The 18,277-nt window shown below is 33.1% G+C and overlaps 1 protein-coding gene across 1 annotated transcript; it reads left to right on the forward strand.

The window, feature by feature from the left end:
* Positions 1 to 12: 12 nt before the first annotated feature.
* Positions 13 to 12,770, forward strand: LOC114176432 (oligopeptide transporter 7-like). The gene is made up of 6 exons (XM_028061475.1): positions 13 to 112; positions 232 to 817; positions 10,272 to 10,841; positions 10,929 to 11,187; positions 11,415 to 11,597; positions 11,906 to 12,770. The coding sequence occupies exons 1-6, from the start codon at positions 79 to 81 to the stop codon at positions 12,518 to 12,520; spliced, it is 2,247 nt and encodes a 748-aa protein (XP_027917276.1). The 5' UTR covers positions 13 to 78; the 3' UTR covers positions 12,521 to 12,770.
* The last annotated feature ends 5,507 nt before the right edge of the window (positions 12,771 to 18,277 follow it).

An 18,277-nucleotide genomic window follows, 5' to 3' on the forward strand; every position in this document is an offset into this window, starting at 1 on the left:
AAAAGTGGAGACGAAAATGTGAATCATGTGACGTGCGCGCGATTTAGCTTAAACGAATGAGAAACATACTCCAGCAACATGGCTAATGATCCTGAAATTAATGCCCCTCTAAGTTCGTTTTCTCTAATTCTTCAAACGTACTTTTTCGTTATTTCTTCATTAAGAGATCCAAACAACCGATTAGTTATCGCTTTCCCTTCTAATTCTTATATTCTTTGACTCACTTTTCAGTTAAAAGGCCTCATCAGAACAATGACGCCATCTCCGAGGCGGAGAACTCGCCGGCCGTCGAGAATTCTCCGGTAGAGCAGGTGGCGCTAACGGTTGCGGTGACCGACGATCCGTCGCTTCCTTCCTTCACTTTCCGGACATGGATTTTGGGAACCCTGGCGTGCGTGCTTCTCTCCTTCCTAAACCAGTTTTTCGGGTTCCGGAGAGAGCCACTGTCTGTGACGGCGATTTCGGCGCAGATAGCGGTGGTGCCGGCGGGACACCTGATGGCGGCGGCGGTGACAAAGCGCGTGTTCATGAAGGGGACGAAGTGGGAGTTCACACTGAACCCAGGGAAGTTCAACGTGAAGGAGCACGTGCTTATCACTATCTTCGCAAGTTCGGGAGCCGCTAGCGTCTACGCCATTCATTTCGTTAGCGCTGTTAAAGTGTTCTACCGTAAGGAGTTAACGGTTTTAGCGGCGTTACTGGTGGTTATAACGTCGCAGGTTTTGGGCTTTGGTTGGGCCGGTATATTCCGACGCTACCTCGTGGAGCCCGCTACTATGTGGTGGCCTCAGAACCTTGTGCAGGTCTCGCTCTTCAGGTACCGTACTCATTACTTCATTTTCAACTTAATGTTACTGCATAATGCATAATCTAATAGAATTAACAAAAACATTGCTAAGAATTATATTTTAAGTTTAATTTAACTTTATCACTTTTTATATATTTCACAAAAATAGAAGTGAACATTAATAAATTAATAAATGATCTGATCGTGACTTAAATGAAATAATAAACCAATATATATTTAATTTTTCTTAAAATAGAATCTAATTCATAATTTTTATATTATATTAAAAATAGATTTAAATCAAATTCAACGTATTTTAAATTCACCTTCATTCATTCCTAATAATGGAAGACTTTTCATAAAGGCTGATGCCCTTGTCTGATAACAAATCCTAAGAACCCACCTAATTGTATTAAGAACAGTCTCTGCGATACGCGCCAATACTGAAAGTGGTACAAAATCGCCTGAAGTGGAATTAATATTAACAATCTATTTTAAGTAAAGTTTGTAGAGGTTTTTAACAATTATTTTTAACAATCTATTAACAATTTTTTTCATTGAAGTAAAACAGTTTTCACGGTTCTGATAGTTTAAAATTTTCTGTCAACTTTTTTTATTATTGTCCACCTAAAAACTTCTACATTGATATTAATAGCAAAAACAATTCTGATTAATATTGATTGAAAGTTTAAAGTTAACATTATAAAATATTTTTGATAAACTATTGATAAAAATGATAATTTTTCCATGATAAAAAAATGTTACAATAATTTTGACAAAAAAAATCAGGATAAATATCAATTGAAGAAAATTTAATTCACATCCCTAATAAACATTGATAATATTATATAAGAAATAATAATAATAAAAAAAGTCCTAACAACTTAGATCACAAAGTAATTCTTATTAAATTAACATCAGTAAAAAACCTTGAGTGACATCATGCATAAAAAAATAACAATGTCGGTTCAAAAACAAAATGAAACACAGAAAGAAAAATAGTAAGAACAAAATATGAATTTGAAAATATAAAAAATTTCAGATTCTTACGATGAAATTTAAAACTTTTTAATTTTAAACGATCCAGTTATTTTAGTAAAATTATAAAATTTCAATCCTTTTTGAAAACATTTATTCGGACAACATAGTTTATCATTACTAAATTTGATCTAATCACTGATTTTTTTTCTTCTTTTTCTTCTTTTCTCTAATCTCCTAAACCAAACGGACAAACACATGGTGTGAAAAATACTTCACCTTTCTATTTGGATAACTGATACGTTAATCTAGTTATTGAACAACCAATACTTATTTTAGTTTCTAAAAATGGAAAAAGGCACCGCCATTATGAACTCTTAAAAAAAAGAAAAAAACAAGAACAAACAAGAAGAATAAAAGAAAAAGAATTGGCCATTAGATCAAAATTAAAAAGATCAACGGTAAAGAAGACACTTCTTCGCCACAGCTACTTTCTCCATTTACCTACTAGTATTTATTTATTTGTTTATATCCATCCCATAGATTATCATCTTTATTCATTTTTTTTTCTTTAGGATGTGTTTTGATTTTTAAGATAGTTTGTATACACAAAAAAATTGTGTTATAAATTATAAATTTAATTAGTAGGATGATACCTACTTTTATTTGGATGTGTCAATTTGGTACATGCGTGTCAATTTAGTCTTAAAGTTTGAAAAAATATATCAATTATGTCCCTTTTAGAAAAAAAATCATTAACATCATTATTATGTATTGATGTTTATATTAAAATCGAGTGGTAAAATTCATGAATAAAGTTAACAACGTTAATATTTTTTTTTTCTAGAAGGGATCTAATTGAGATACTTTTTCAAAAGTTGGGACTCGATTGACACTTTTTAAAAGCGGGTACCGAAATAATATATCTGAACTAAAGTAGGTATATCCGACTAATTAAACCTAAATTATATTATGCTTAAATTTATAATACATGTATTTATCAAATTCTCAAATATGTTTTTGATCTCAAAACTTTAAGTGAATTTTTGAATTAGTCAATCTTGAAACTTTGGACCAATTTAGTCCTTCATCTCTCGAAATACATGGATTTAGTCCTTTTAATAAAATTTTGTTAAGTTTATTTGACATATCAAGTGCATCTCATAATAGTATTTGACTTAATATTAAAGCAAAAATGTGTCAAACAGTATAAACAACTCAAATACAATCCTGAAATGCGTAATAAATCTAACAAAATTTGATTAAAAGAACTAAATCCACGTATTTCGATAAATGAATGACTAAATTGATTTAAAATTTCGAAATTAACTAATTCCAAAATTAACTAAAAGTGAAGGAACCAAAAACATATTTAACCCTTCTATCTATAACTATCAATTTAGACAACGAAGTACGATTATTTAACTGTAGATGATTTTAAATAATTTTAAATATATTTTAGTCTTTGCTAATATAACTTTATTTATTTATCGTTCCTGTAAATATTTTTAATTTTAAACTTCTATCAGTTTTTTAATATTTGTCAGTCATTACCGTGAGTTATAATTAGTTTAATGTTAAAAATGTTAAATAATTAAGATATATCAAAGAATTTTTCAGGTAGTTGAATTTTTTAAAATACTTATATTTATTTTATTTTTATGCAGGAAAGTAAAATAAATCAAACTACTGGATTAAAAGAATACTTTAATCAACACAAACAATTCGCATTTGTAATAGTAGTAATAATAAACATATTAATAAATATGAAAATTAGTAAACACAAATACAATAAAAAAATTATGAAATTGTTATATAACTTGTAAAAGAATTCACTAAATGAGTCTGGAAAATAAAGTAAGTCATTCCTTATGGATCCATTCTCCAATATTGCTGTGATAACATGAGTATGTACCAAGTACTCCCCATAACTCTTATTAGCTCCATCAAATTGCTTGAACTAAACACTTATTCTTCAATTTTGAAGAACACACTTCACATTATCACATATAAAACATAATCCCAGGATGTTCTCCAAACCTACCAGAAAGATGTACAAAATCTTCCGTTAATTAAGTTATTAAATATCATAACTACTGTTTTATAAATCCACTTTGATAGCAAAAACCCCTTTGCTTTTGAATTTGCTAGCCTCTTGAGCCAAGATGGCATTGTCAAGGGTTTTCTTCTTGGACTATTATACTCTCAAATTTTCAATCAATATTTAAAAAAAAAACTATAATTTACTTATATCCTTATAATTTATTTTTCATATATAATTTTGAAGATTTTAAGATAATTTATTTTCTAAGATATCATAAATACATTTTACCTTAAAAAATAATAAATATGTTTTATACTTTTAAGAATTACTAATGATATAATATGTTAAAATTATAATATATAACATTGATTGTTATTTTTTTATACACTTTAAACTGATATAACTTAATTTTATTTATCATACATTAATATATTTGTTCATTATTCTTTATTTATAAAATTACAAAAATATATAACTATATATAAAGTAAAATCTACATACAATTATTTTTTAATGATATTTTATAGATAAAAAATTAAAATATAAAATTATTTTTCATGGTATATTAAAAATAAATAAACAATTATATATGATCATCTTATTTATAAAATACTGAATATATTACTTAACTGAATTATGCACTTAGAATAACTTTTTACACAACTTATTTAAACTTGTGAAATTCTTATTTATTTCCATATGCCTCTTAGCGAAATTCATTAAAGTAGTTTTTTTATAATCAAAATTATTATCACAAACTTTTTTATGCTAATTTTATTGAATAAAATACTTAATTAAGTTGTTTATTCAGCCACACCCCTAAAAAGTTTTCCAAAATCCTTGTTGCTACTAATGAGAAGTTCTTGTAAATTTAAGTTTTGTTTTTATCTTGTGCTTCAGCATGTTAAGTGATAACATGCAGTAACTAGTTTCTATGAGTCTACCTCATTTTTATATAGACTTCGAGTCACCTAGCACGTCCTTGTAGCTGCTGCTTGAGCTTAAGCTTTCTACCATTTGATGTAATCTTGATTTAGTTAATTATGAAGAAGAACAACTATATGAACATGACTATATGAATTCCAGGTTGCGTAATAATATTACTGTAAAACTTAATTAAGGATCTTTAAGATTTATAATTCTCACACGATAAATCATAATAGAGCACTAACCTTGATTCATGAGAGATCCTGTGAATATGCGTTCTTCAATTTATAATCTTGTGTGCTCTTCAACCACCGTTTCCCAATCTATCTCTTTGCCTTTCTTTCTCTTCTCACACGTACTTGATGGGTTACAGTGAAAAGAACCTTATGGTCAGAGACAGAACCCCAATTCCTTTTTATACCAACGTCCATCAAGTTGGTTTTTATTTTATCTTTATCTTTATTTTATTTTATTATCACTTCCCATAATAATAACCAATAAGTCTTTATATTTTATTAAATCACAATTGGGCCCATCATAATATTTCAAATGAGTCACTAATAGAATTAATTCGTCAATTAATTCTAACATTCTCCCACTTGACTCATATGATGTCATAACAATATGTGATTTAATACATAAACATAATGCGCAATAAAAGACCTTGCATAAATTGGTTTCATCATTATTCATAATTAAAGATACAGAAATAATAAGAGTCATGGCGGTCACACATCATTTGATCGACATGATCCCTTCCATGTACTACTATATCATCCCCTTCTCCTTAATATGACCTTAAAAACGAGAAGTCCATAATGGGTTCAAACATAATGTCATTTTACAAAACAATAACATAACATAATTTGTTTTCTTCATCATAATTTGCATGCATAAACATAAAGAAGAAAACACAGATTTCAGAAATTTATACATTAGGGAGCTCAAAGTGTCACATCAACATTAAAAAACATTAACATTCAACATTTAACATTCACTAGTAGACATAATGCCCATATTCTTTACATGACCAGCATACAATTTGGGCGGTAACCCTTTTGTTAAAGGGTCAACAATCATAAGATCTGTGCTAATATGTTCTATTGACACTTTACGTTTCTGAACTTCTTCTTTAACGGCAAAGTATTTCAACTCCATATGTTTAGCACCTTTAGAATACTTGTCGTTTTTAGAAAAGAAGACTGCTGCGGAATTATCACAATAAATTTTCAGCGGCTTGGAAATACTGTCGACTACTCCAAGTCCTGAAATAAAGTTCCGCAACCAATTAGCCTGAACTGTGGCCTCAAAGCATGCCACAAATTCAGCTTCCATGGTGGATGCAGCACTGACAGACTGCTTCGCACTTTTCCATGAAATCGCTCCTCCGGCTAAAAGATACACATAACCAAATGTAGACTTTCTTGTATCCACGCAGCCGGCAAAGTCTGAATCTGTATAACCTATCACCTCAAGGTGATCAGATTTTCTATAAGTAAGCATGTGATTCTTTGTTCCTTGTAGGTATCTTAAAACTTTCTTTGCAGCTTTCCAATGCTCCAGACCTGGATTACTTTGGTATCTACCAAGCATACCAACTGCAAAGCTAATATCTGGCCTCGTACAGGTTTGAGCATACATCAAACTCCCAACAACAGATGCATAAGGGATATTTTCCATCTGTTTCCGTTCCAAATCATTCTTTGGACATTGCATGAGACTAAACTTGTCTCCTTTCTGTATTGGAACAGGAGATGCTGAACATTTATCCATTCTGAATCTCTCTAAAACTTTATTAATATATGCATTCTGAGACAAACCTAACAATCCTTGTGATCTGTCACGGAATATTTCTATTCCTATCACATAGTATGCCTCACCCATATCTTTCATTTCAAAGTTATTAGAGAGAAACTTCTTAGTCTCACTTAATAGACCAAGATCATTCGTCGCAAGCAAGATATCATCAACATACAGAATCAGAAATATAAACTTACTCCCACTGACCTTCAGATATATACACCGATCAACGGTGTTTTCCTTAAATCCAAAAGACACAATAGTATCATTGAACTTAAGATACCATGGTCGAGAAGCTTGTTTAAGTCCATATATCGATCTCTTAAGTTTACACACCATGTGCTCCTTTCCTTCTTCAGCGAACCCCACCGGTTGGTCCATATAGACATCCTCTTCTAAATCCCCATTCAGAAAAGCAGTTTTAACATCCATTTGATGCAACTCAAGATCATAATGAGCTACTAATGCCATGATAATTCTAAAAGAATCTTTCTTAGAAACAGGTGAAAATGTTTCCTTATAGTCAATGCCATCTTTCTGAGTAAAACCTTTGGCAACAAGACGGGCCTTGTAACGTTCAATATTGCCTTGAGAGTCACGCTTAGTCTTAAAGACCCATTTACACCCAACTCTCTTGCATCCTTCTGGCAATTCCACAAGGTCCCGTACGTCATTATGTGCCATTGATTTAAGCTCATCTTTCATGGCATCTAACCACTTATCAGAATTATCACCATTAATGGCTTCTGAAAAAGAAATTGGATCATTATCAATACTTAAGTCATTTTCTGACTCTTGTAGATAAACCACATAATCATTCGAAATAGCAGACTTTCTATCTCTGTGAGATCTTCTTAATACTATTTCTTGTGGTTGTTCTATTATCGGTTCATTGTTAACCTCGGGATCATTAATTTGTTGTTCTTCTTCATTGTTGTGAGTTTCTACAACATGTGGAACAACAACTCTTGATAAAGAAGTACTAGTTATAGGAACTTGTACTCTAACTTCCTTAATCTCCACATTTCGTGAAGCTTCACTCCCACTGGTTTCGCCATTTTCAATGAACCGAGCATTTCCAGTTTCAACGATTCTTATACTATGGGTAGGACAGTAAAACATATACCCCTTTGATTTTTCTGGATAACCAATGAAAAATCCACTGATTGTTCTTTCATCCAGTTTCTTTTCTTGCGGATTGTATATTCTTACTTCTGCCTGACAACCCCAAACATGCAGGTGTCTCAAACTGGGTTTCCTATTCGTCCATAACTCAAAAGGAGTCTTTTGAACAGCTTTACTAGGAACCCTGTTCAACAAATACATGACAGTCTTTAAAGCATACATCCACAATGATACGGGTAAACATGAATTACTTAACATACTCCTAACCATATCCATTAAGGTTCGATTACGCCTTTCTGATACACCATTTTGTTGTGGTGTGCCTGGTATTGTGTATTGAGCACAAATACCACGTTTCTCAAGGAACTTAGCAAACGGACCAGGGTGTTGTCCACTTTCATCATATCTTCCATAATACTCACCACCTCTATCAGACCTTACGATTTTCACCTTTCTGTCTAATTGCCTTTCCACTTCATTTATATAAACTTCCAAGGCATTTACTGACTGAGATTTCTCATGCAGTAAATAGACATGTCCATAACGCGAAAAATCATCAATAAAGGTGATGAAGTACTTCTCTTTATTGAAAGAATTTACATCAAACGGACCACATATATCGGTGTGTATGATGTCAAGAAGCTGAGTGCTTCTCGTGGCTCCTTTCTTTGTGTGTTTAGTTTGTTTGCCTTTAATACAGTCCACACACACATTCAGATCAGTAAAATCTAAATCCGGAAGGATTTCATTCTTTACTAATCTTTGCATTCTTTCTTTGGGAGCGCTCTTCCACAAATTTCATAAATTCTTTTGCGTCATCAGTTTTGGGAAGAGCTGACTTTATATTACTTGTTATGCTCATTCTCATAAACATTAAGCTAAGTCTGTTTGATCTTACCCAGGCTTTGTAATGGGCTTTCTCTTCATTGCTACTAGCATCCGTGATAGCAGCCGGCTTTTCAACTAGAAGAGCTAGATCAAGATCCAACACACCTAAGTGAAATTGGACTTGCTCACTCCAGTCAGGGAAATTCAACCCATTAAAGACTGGAACAGACAAAGCAAGCGCGTGAAAAGATACCGGAATAGAGACTACAATTAACACATGCCTAACATTAATGCTTTGAGTCATAAAACTAAACGTAAAAACAGATTCAGATATAAACAATCATTCTATGCATACTAATGTTCTCCTTTGGGAGATCCACTAATACACAAACATAAACATAATGATGCTAATCACATTATAACATTATTGATAATTAAAATATGCATCAACTAGAATCACCTACTACCTTTGGGTATATAAATAAAACTAGTGACGCATACAAAATTATCTACAATCATGTTCATTAATTATGAGAACAATTAATCAACCTTTGGGCGATCCTTAAATGTCTTATAATTAATGAATTTTAATTAACCCATAAATTTAATTATTCATAATTTAGCATCCATACTATGGGTAATTAAAATAAAAAACATTAATAATTTGAAATCATATAAACTTTAAAATTTTGGCCACTTTGGTGACTAACAAAATTTATCATACTTAATTTCAAATAAATAAATAAACATTTAATTGCTATAGACTTTATATAACATCCTCATTAATTTTAATTTAACAATAACAAACATAAATATTATTGCAAATTAAAATAAAATTATTAATTATTTATATAAATAAAATAATTAATATTTATTTTATTGGTAACATAAACCAATAAAAATATTGCTCTCAAATTCAATTAACTTAATAGGATTTCAAAACTCAAAACGTAAAAGTGAAAATATCTTTTAAATTCACAACCGCACACCTCATGAAAGCTTGCAATCAGCGGTTTGCAATCCACATAAAAAAAAAAAACCAACTCGTACACGTTCACACAGCATTTCAATCAATGAAAGATAACACTTTCAGTAACAGCCACTTTCATACGTAACAGGGTTTTTTTTTTCTTTTATTCAATGCCAAAAAAAGATAAAAACCATTACAGTAAAGCACACACAGTAAAGCACGCATACTGATAAATGGCAGCAGTGGATACAATATTTTAATAGCAATATCATCATTCATAAAATTAAATTAGGAGAAAACATCATAAAGAGAAACATCACATAATAGGAGAATCATAAATCCTACAATCAAGTTCTGATACCACATGTAAAACTTAATTAAGGATCTTTAAGATTTATAATTCTCACACGATAAATCATAATAGAGCAGTAACCTTGATTCATGAGAGATCCTGTGAATATGCGTTCTTCAATTTATAATCTTGTGTGCTCTTCAACCACCGTTTCCCAATCTATCTCTTTGCCTTTCTTTCTCTTCTCACACGTACTTGATGGGTTACAGTGAAAAGAACCTTATGGTCAGAGACAGAACCCCAATTCCTTTTTATACCAACGTCCATCAAGTTGGTTTTTATTTTATCTTTATCTTTATTTTATTTTATTATCACTTCCCATAATAATAACCAATAAGTCTTTATATTTTATTAAATCACAATTGGGCCCATCATAATATTTCAAATGAGTCACTAATAGAATTAATTCGTCAATTAATTCTAACAATTACAACTCATGCATGCATTCAATTTATTTCAGGGCGCTGCATGAGAAAGAGGAGAGAAAAAAGGGAGGGTTAACTCGGAATCAGTTTTTCCTCGCAGCATTTCTTTGCAGTTTTGCGTATTATGTTTTTCCTGGTTACTTGTTCCCTATGTTAACATCGATTTCGTGGATTTGCTGGATGTTTCCCTCGTCCGTGATAGCACACCAGTTAGGTTCAGGCTTGCATGGTCTTGGAGTTGGTGCTGTTGGTTTTGACTGGTCAAGTATATGTTCATATCTTGGTAGCCCTTTGGCCAGTCCATGGTTTGCTACGGCTAACGTTGCTGCTGGTTTTGCCATTTTCGTATATGTCATCGTGCCCTTTGCTTATTCCACAAACCTTTACAACGCAAGAAGATTCCCCATATTTTCCGATGACCTATTCATGTCCAGTGGTCAAAAGTACAACATCTCAGCTATAATAGACTCCAACTTTCACCTTGACATGGAGGCTTATGAGCGTGAGGGTCCTCTTTATCTCAGCACCATGTTTGCTATGTCCTATGGCATTGGTTTTGCTTCTCTTTCTGCAACTCTCGTTCATGTCACACTCTTCCATGGGAGGTATAATAATCAATCAAGCAAGCTATTTCTAGTTTATTCCATTGAAAGTTTTAATGTGTCGCTGTAGTTGAATTGTTGTCACTGCAGTGAAATGTTGCGACTGAGTAAGTCTGCATTCCAAGAGAATAAGATAGACATACACACGAAGATCATGAGAAAGAACTACAAACAAGTTCCTGAATGGTGGTTTCTTTGCATTCTTCTGTTCAACATTGTGGCAACTGTATCTGTATGTGAATATTTCAACAATGAACTCCAACTACCATGGTGGGGTGTGGTGTTAGCCTGTGTTGTTGCCATGTCATTTACTCTTCCCATTGGAGTAATTAGAGCCACAACAAATCAGGTACACAAGTTAATAAAATTCTTGGTAATGGTAAAATTTGTGTACAACATTAAATTGATGCCACACCCAATTGTATACTTTTTCTCTGCTTCAGGTTTAGCCAAGTGGTTTACATTATACTGTCAGTTTAACTGTTGTATTGGTGTGACTGAATTAAATAGTTTGATTTTTGTTCCTTCGTTATCAATCACATGGGCTAAGAAAAACTGATTTTCCTTGTGGTGAAGGCACCAGCTTTGAATATAATAACAGAGTACATAATTGGATACGTCTACCCAGGATATCCTGTTGCCAGCATGTTGTTTAAAGTGTATGGTAATGTGAGCATGAAGCAAGCGATTTTCTTCTTACAAGATTTTAAGCTTGGCCATTACATGAAGATCCCTCCTAGAGAAATGTTCTTGGCACAGGTTTGCCCACTTACTCCTCCCTTATCAAAAACAGAGAAAAAACAAACAGAAGTTATTGTTTTTAAGATTAATTATGGTTTTTGTTCTTAATGCGACTATGATTTTCGGTTTTACTTCAAACTTTGATTCTATTCGATCCTCTTAAGTCCTAATACTCAAAAAACGTATAGATATAATCATAACAATTTTGACAGTGAAAGGATACATAACGGTTTCAGTATTCAGTTTACAAGATGAAGTTTTCTTCAAATTTAACTTATTAGCAAATTATGAATCATAAGAATCCCCTTAATTACTTGCTTCTGTAGGTACTGGGCACCTTAATATCCGCAGTGGTGCATTTACTAACAGCATGGTGGCTGATGAACACTGTTCCAAACATATGCGAACGAGAATTGCTTCCAGCAGGAAGTCCTTGGACTTGTCCCAGTGATCATGTGTTCTATGACGCATCTGTGATATGGGGTTTGATAGGGCCTCGTAGAATTTTCGGAGACCTTGGACACTACTCGGCTATTAACTGGTTTTTCTTGGCTGGAGCAATAGCTCCTTTCTTAGTTTGGGTAGCACACAAGGCCTTGCCTCAAAAACAATGGATCAGGCTCATCACTGTGCCAGTGCTCTTGGGTGCACTAGCTGACATGCCTCCAGCCACAGCAGTAAACTACAGCAGTTGGGTTCTTGTCGGGTTTGTGTCAGGGTTTGTTGTGTACCGTTACCATCGTGGTTGGTGGAGCCGACACAACTATGTCTTGTCTGGGGCACTTGATGCTGGTTTGGCCTTCATGGGGGTTTTGCTCTACTTGTGTTTGGGGATGGAACGTATCAGCATAAACTGGTGGGGCAGTGATTCAGATAGGTGCCCCTTAGCTTCATGTCCAACTGCTCCAGGTGTTGAATCTAAAGGGTGTCCTATTTACTGAGCTTGTGCATGATAAAATGGTGTTCAACTGTTATCGGAGCCATGGTTCTGATTTGCAGTTGAGAGTGCCTTGTTGCAAACTGCAAGCATGTTGCTGCAGTTTCTGTGGACTACAATTTAAAGCCATGGACTTGTATAGTAATGGCAAAGATATTTATAAATGCTGCTGTGATTCTTTCTTCTGTGACTGTAGAGGTTGTGTAAATTTTATGAAATAATGGATTTATTTATGATTGATGATGTAAATTTTATAAAAATATTTAAAGAATAATTATGATATATTATTTTAAAGAATATGTACCATATATTTACTCACGCGAGTAATAATGTTTAAATTCCAGCTAACATAATGTTTGATTTAATAATATTTGCTAATAGAATATTTGACATATCTTAACACCTCACTCAAGTTTGTGCATGAATATCACACGTTCCCAACTTGAATAGAGATTCATTAAACACTTTGCTTGACACTCTTTTACTGAGAAACACTTTCATGATTAGTTTCAACTACATTAGTATTATCAGAGATAGGATCAGAAGGTATCTCTGAAGAGTCGAGCCGAACCTATGGAGAAGATTGAGCCAATTGGTTAGGATCAGAAGACACTGTATTATCCAAAGGAGAAGTTTCCATATTTAGGATTGACTCACTTCCTATAGAATGATCCTCACACGATAATTTATCTTTACAGTATAATTTTATATCTGGTATATCAAACATACTAACATCATGATTATGCACTTCACTTTCATTACCGCCCTGAAATGTAGAATTAACATAAAAAAAATTATACTCGTTAAATGTCACATCCATAGAGATATAAAATTTCTTTGATTATTGATGGTAAACACAATAGCCTTTCTGAGTTGATCCATACCCAACAAAAACACATTTTAAAGCTCGTTCTTCAAGATTTGTATGTTGATGTGGGTGTAAGTGAGCATATATAACACATCTAAAAATATGAGGTGGTAAAGAAACTATGGAAGGAAGGATACAATGATCAGACAACACATCTAAAGGCCTTCGAAGGTTAAGCACACTAGAAGGTGTTTGATTAATCAAATAAATTACAGAACTCACAACCTCACCCTATAAATGATATGAGACATTACCATATATCTAGTGATCCTGTAACCTCTAATAATGGGTTGGATAAAATAAGTCAACATAAGAATGTGATTTGGTTAACTTGCTGACAAAGAGAAGATTACAGTTCAATGTAGGAACAAATAAAACATCAGGAATTGATAAAGAAGGTGAAAGGGATATAGTACCTACACCTTCAATAGGAGATGATACCTCATTGGCATTAATAATAGCAATTTTAGAACAATTAAGGGAAAAATAGTAAATTTATGTGGACAAGATTAAGAACAGAGTTAGAAAAAACCTAGATTCAACACCCTTTAGATTCAACACCTGAATCAATTATCCAATCACTACCCCCGAGTTATTTGAGTGAGTTAGAAAAAACCTAGATCACTAAATTCCTCTTCCAACATGATCTTTCGTTGGTCATGATACTTCGTCGATCACAATATCTCCGTAACTTCATGTGTTGCATTCAAATTGAAGGTAACAAAGAAAAACACAAGGTGAGGATCCACCATTTTCAATTGTCCTTGTTATATGAACGAAGTCAACCTTGAATTCTGTGATTCTTCTTTCTTTTTGTTAGTTGTGTTCGATTTTGAGTATAAGAATGATGGGTAAAGGGGGTGAATGTTAGGAACAAGACAATAAAGGAAAGAATAAAGGAGAGAAAAATAGACACAGAGAATTTAACGTGGTTCGGCGTACAATGTGTATGCCTACGTCCACGACTACACTAGGAAGTATTTGTATTTCTGGTGTATCTTAAAGCTTTACATAGAGTCTCTTATATAGTAAAATAGAGAATCACATCTCACTATTCTAAGCGATGTGGGACTAAATCAAACACCATAATACTAATAGTGAAGTTGGTGGATGTAATAAGGAGAAAAAGATATTTGTTTTTGTATATTTATTTTCGTCATTCGTGCATAATGAAATATGTTGGTATTCTGAATAAAAGATTAATGGTGGGAAAAAAGCTTTTATTGAAGGCCAATCCAGATATGATAAGTAAGGTGTAACACCCCATTTAATTAATAGCGTAATTAAAAGAAGCGTCATGCTTTAATAATATCCTAACGCACTCCCGGAGTTTAAAAGCAATTCCATACAACCACCAGAACGTAAAACGGTGCCAAGAGAAACAATTACAAATATTCTACAGTAAACCGAATGCAAATATAAAGGACAATGCTACATGGGCCGTGGCCCTAAAAGGAAGACCATATATCAGGATCCAGCCCAGGCGGCTATGCAGCGGAGTCACCGTTCCCCTGTTGACCGCGAGAACCTCTCGCTTCTGCTCACACCAATAAATTGATGATTATCGCAAAGGAGAAGTACCACACACAAGATAATCAAACAAGCAAAGGGTAAGCTAGAGCCAAAAACCTTTCCATCAGAGAGATCAGATACATATTCATAGTCCATTATACATACGTCACACAAGCATGTTACGACCTTCCAAATAATACACGAAGACTCGACTCGACTCATCCGGATACATATAACTTGGTCAGATTCAGCGGATGCTTGCACTTGTGGTGGATACCTCTGCTCACCCCCAAGCTATGTGTTACAAGTGTTGCAATGAATCAATTTTCCCTCACCACAAGGTTAGCCCTTAATGAATTTCAGGCCTCCTGCTACTCTCACCACAGGAGTCAGTCCGCTCTAGGTGAGACTAACTGACTCCTTAGAGCGTCAGGATGCAACCTTACCTTGAATCCTTACCTAGTTATACAGATGAGACACCACCATGGACACCCACTAACGGGGGCCATGGGATTACGTCCCGACCACTAAAGTACGACCCTAAGAATCTCACCTAGAGATCCCAAGGAATTACGCACTGACACGGACCAACATTCTTAATCAATCAAACGGATTCAACAAGCATACACACATATATACATATACATCACATACAGTTTCTCATAATTCACCTCTTTCGTATTCCCAGCCAAACCATACCAACTCATTATTCTCGAACCATGAATATAGAACTCCGTCTCATATCATTATCATGCCATATTGATACCAACTATTTTATGTCTCATGTTGAACTCATACCAAACTCATCATTCCGATTCCATGAATCATCTCATACATATATCATACTCACATCATGTTAAAACTCATAAATCACAACTCATACACCATCCCATCCATAAAGGTCATTCAGTTCATATTCTTAAAGGTAATACCCATACAAGCATATTGTCAACATGGAAATCAAGGAAAACATCAAGGCCAACCACCTTCTCGCCCAGCTTCTCGCTCAGGCCGAAGGGTCTTGCCCAGGCGAGGAGGACCCTCGCTCAGGCGAGCTCACTTCGCCTAGGTGAGAGCTCGACTTCCAGTACAGTGGCCTTGCACGCGTTCTCGCTCAGGCGAGACGTTCGCTCGCCCAAAAATGCAGTGGGTCGTCTGGGCGACCATTCGTGGAAAATAACTTAGGCGAGCCTCTGTTAATCTCGCCTAGGTGAGACCAGCTCGCTTGGGCGAGTTTATCAGTGCTCGCCATTGTTTCCATCTGCAGCAGACACATAAGCATACCCCAAACAACGATCCCACCATATCATACATCCATAACAATAGGCAACACACAATCAATCACGAACAACATAGAATAACAGACTTTGCACCAAATAAACATGAGGGGTTGTAGCTTCCCTTACCTAGAAAACAAGCTAGCAGTTGGTTCCTTGGGTACAAACAATGAACGCACAACTCCTAGAGTGGATTAGCGAGCTGGAAAACAGTGAAACTAGATCAAAACGAGCTCACCCCGACTGACCCTAGTTGGAACCACGAAGAAGGAACTAAGGTACGAGTTAGAACAGACTTACGTGAAGTGGAGGTCTGGTTGGAGTTCACTTGGAGGGGTTGACGGCTAACCCTAGCAGAGCTCTGAAATGGAAAGGGAGGCAATGTTTAGGTTCAGATTGCAAAGTGAGGCTGAAAGGGAAACCCTAACAGCTTTAGTGCCTTTACACCCTATGGGTCAGCCTTTAAGCCCAACAGATTAAGATCAACCCTTAAACATTAAAGCAGAAAATTAAAACTGGACCTTACATAAAGAGTACGAGTACACGTATGAAAATAAGCAGAAAGCAAAAGAGGTGCTTTTGTACAATTTTGTATAAAGACCTGACATGCAATTCTTATGTATTATCCGTGTCATTATAATTAAATGTTTTCTTTTATATAAATATTTGAAAATTTTGTTAGGCTTTGTGACTTTTTTTGACTGTATTTAAAATTCTTTTAGGCTCTGGGTCTCGCTTATCAGCAACTGAGCATGTTTACTGTAGCTATAAATCATCTGGAAGATTGATCCTTGTTTTTTCTTCATCCGACAGTCTTATGGAAGTGCGATTGAGTTGGATGATATCGTGGTTTTTGCTTTGAAAATGGAAATATCTCTATCACTCTTGGTTCATTTTAAAATATGTGAATCATCGAAAGAATTTGTTCTGCAGCAGTTGTGACATTTTTAACATTGTAGCATTGTCCAGATGATCAAGGTAATTGAAGGTGAAACGTGTACAGGAGAAGATAATACTTTCAAAACAGAGATCAAAAGACACAACTTGACATGAACATATTTTTATTAGAATAAATTGAAAAGATTAAATACATTGAATATTAGATATGTAAATAAATTATTCATTACAAAATTGGGTGGGTACAGGAGTAATTTTCATCTCATTTTTTATAATTTTAATTATAAATTTTAAGAAAATATTAAATCTATAGATATGATATTATTTTATTATAATTATTAATTTTTATAAAATTATATATGAAGTAAAAATGTGGATGAATAATATATATTATTCATGGATTTAGTATAGTTTTTTTAAATTTTTTAAATAAATTTTTATGATAACAAGTAATAGATAAATGTTAAAATGTCAGTATAATTGAAATATAGGTATATAAATTTATATAAAAAATGAAATATTTTTTATATTTTTATATTTATTATTATTATTCAGTACTCAAAATAGTATTACTATTTTATTATTTATATTTTGATATGATTTAGTTACTTTTGAATACAATAATTATTTTTCAAATTAAACTATAATTATGTATAAAATATTTTAATATGTAAATTTACAAATAAGTTATGTGACAAAATTGAATAATGCATAAGATAATTATGATATTTTATTATTTTTTAAATGTTATGTCACGCCTAAAAATGTTATATATTTTAATTATATAATGTAAAAATATGATGAGTTGAATTATATACATATTATTGATGATTGAATTACAACAATAAGACATAACACGATAACATGTGTTACTATTGTAATTGTTGATTGACAAACAATTATATGTGTATGAGAGTACATTGTTTCCAAAAGCATGACATTTTCTCTTTATAGGGTTTATATGGTTAAAAGTAGATATTTATGTGTAAATAGAAAACTCATATTAAATACAAGGGAATAAGAGAATTATTATTTCTTTGTTATTCTAGAGGAAAGAAAACATATTCTATATTTTTTACATTATTTGTAATAAACAAAGAATCAAATCTTCAAACATGGTTCAAGAAAGTTTTCGAGTTAATTTTTTAATTATATAGGATGAATAACCCATCATGAATAAATTATTATTTCAAACATTTGATTGAAC

The sequence above is a fragment of the Vigna unguiculata genome, chromosome 3 (assembly GCF_004118075.2).
Source record: "Vigna unguiculata cultivar IT97K-499-35 chromosome 3, ASM411807v1, whole genome shotgun sequence".
In the NCBI taxonomy this organism is placed as follows: domain Eukaryota; kingdom Viridiplantae; phylum Streptophyta; class Magnoliopsida; order Fabales; family Fabaceae; genus Vigna; species Vigna unguiculata.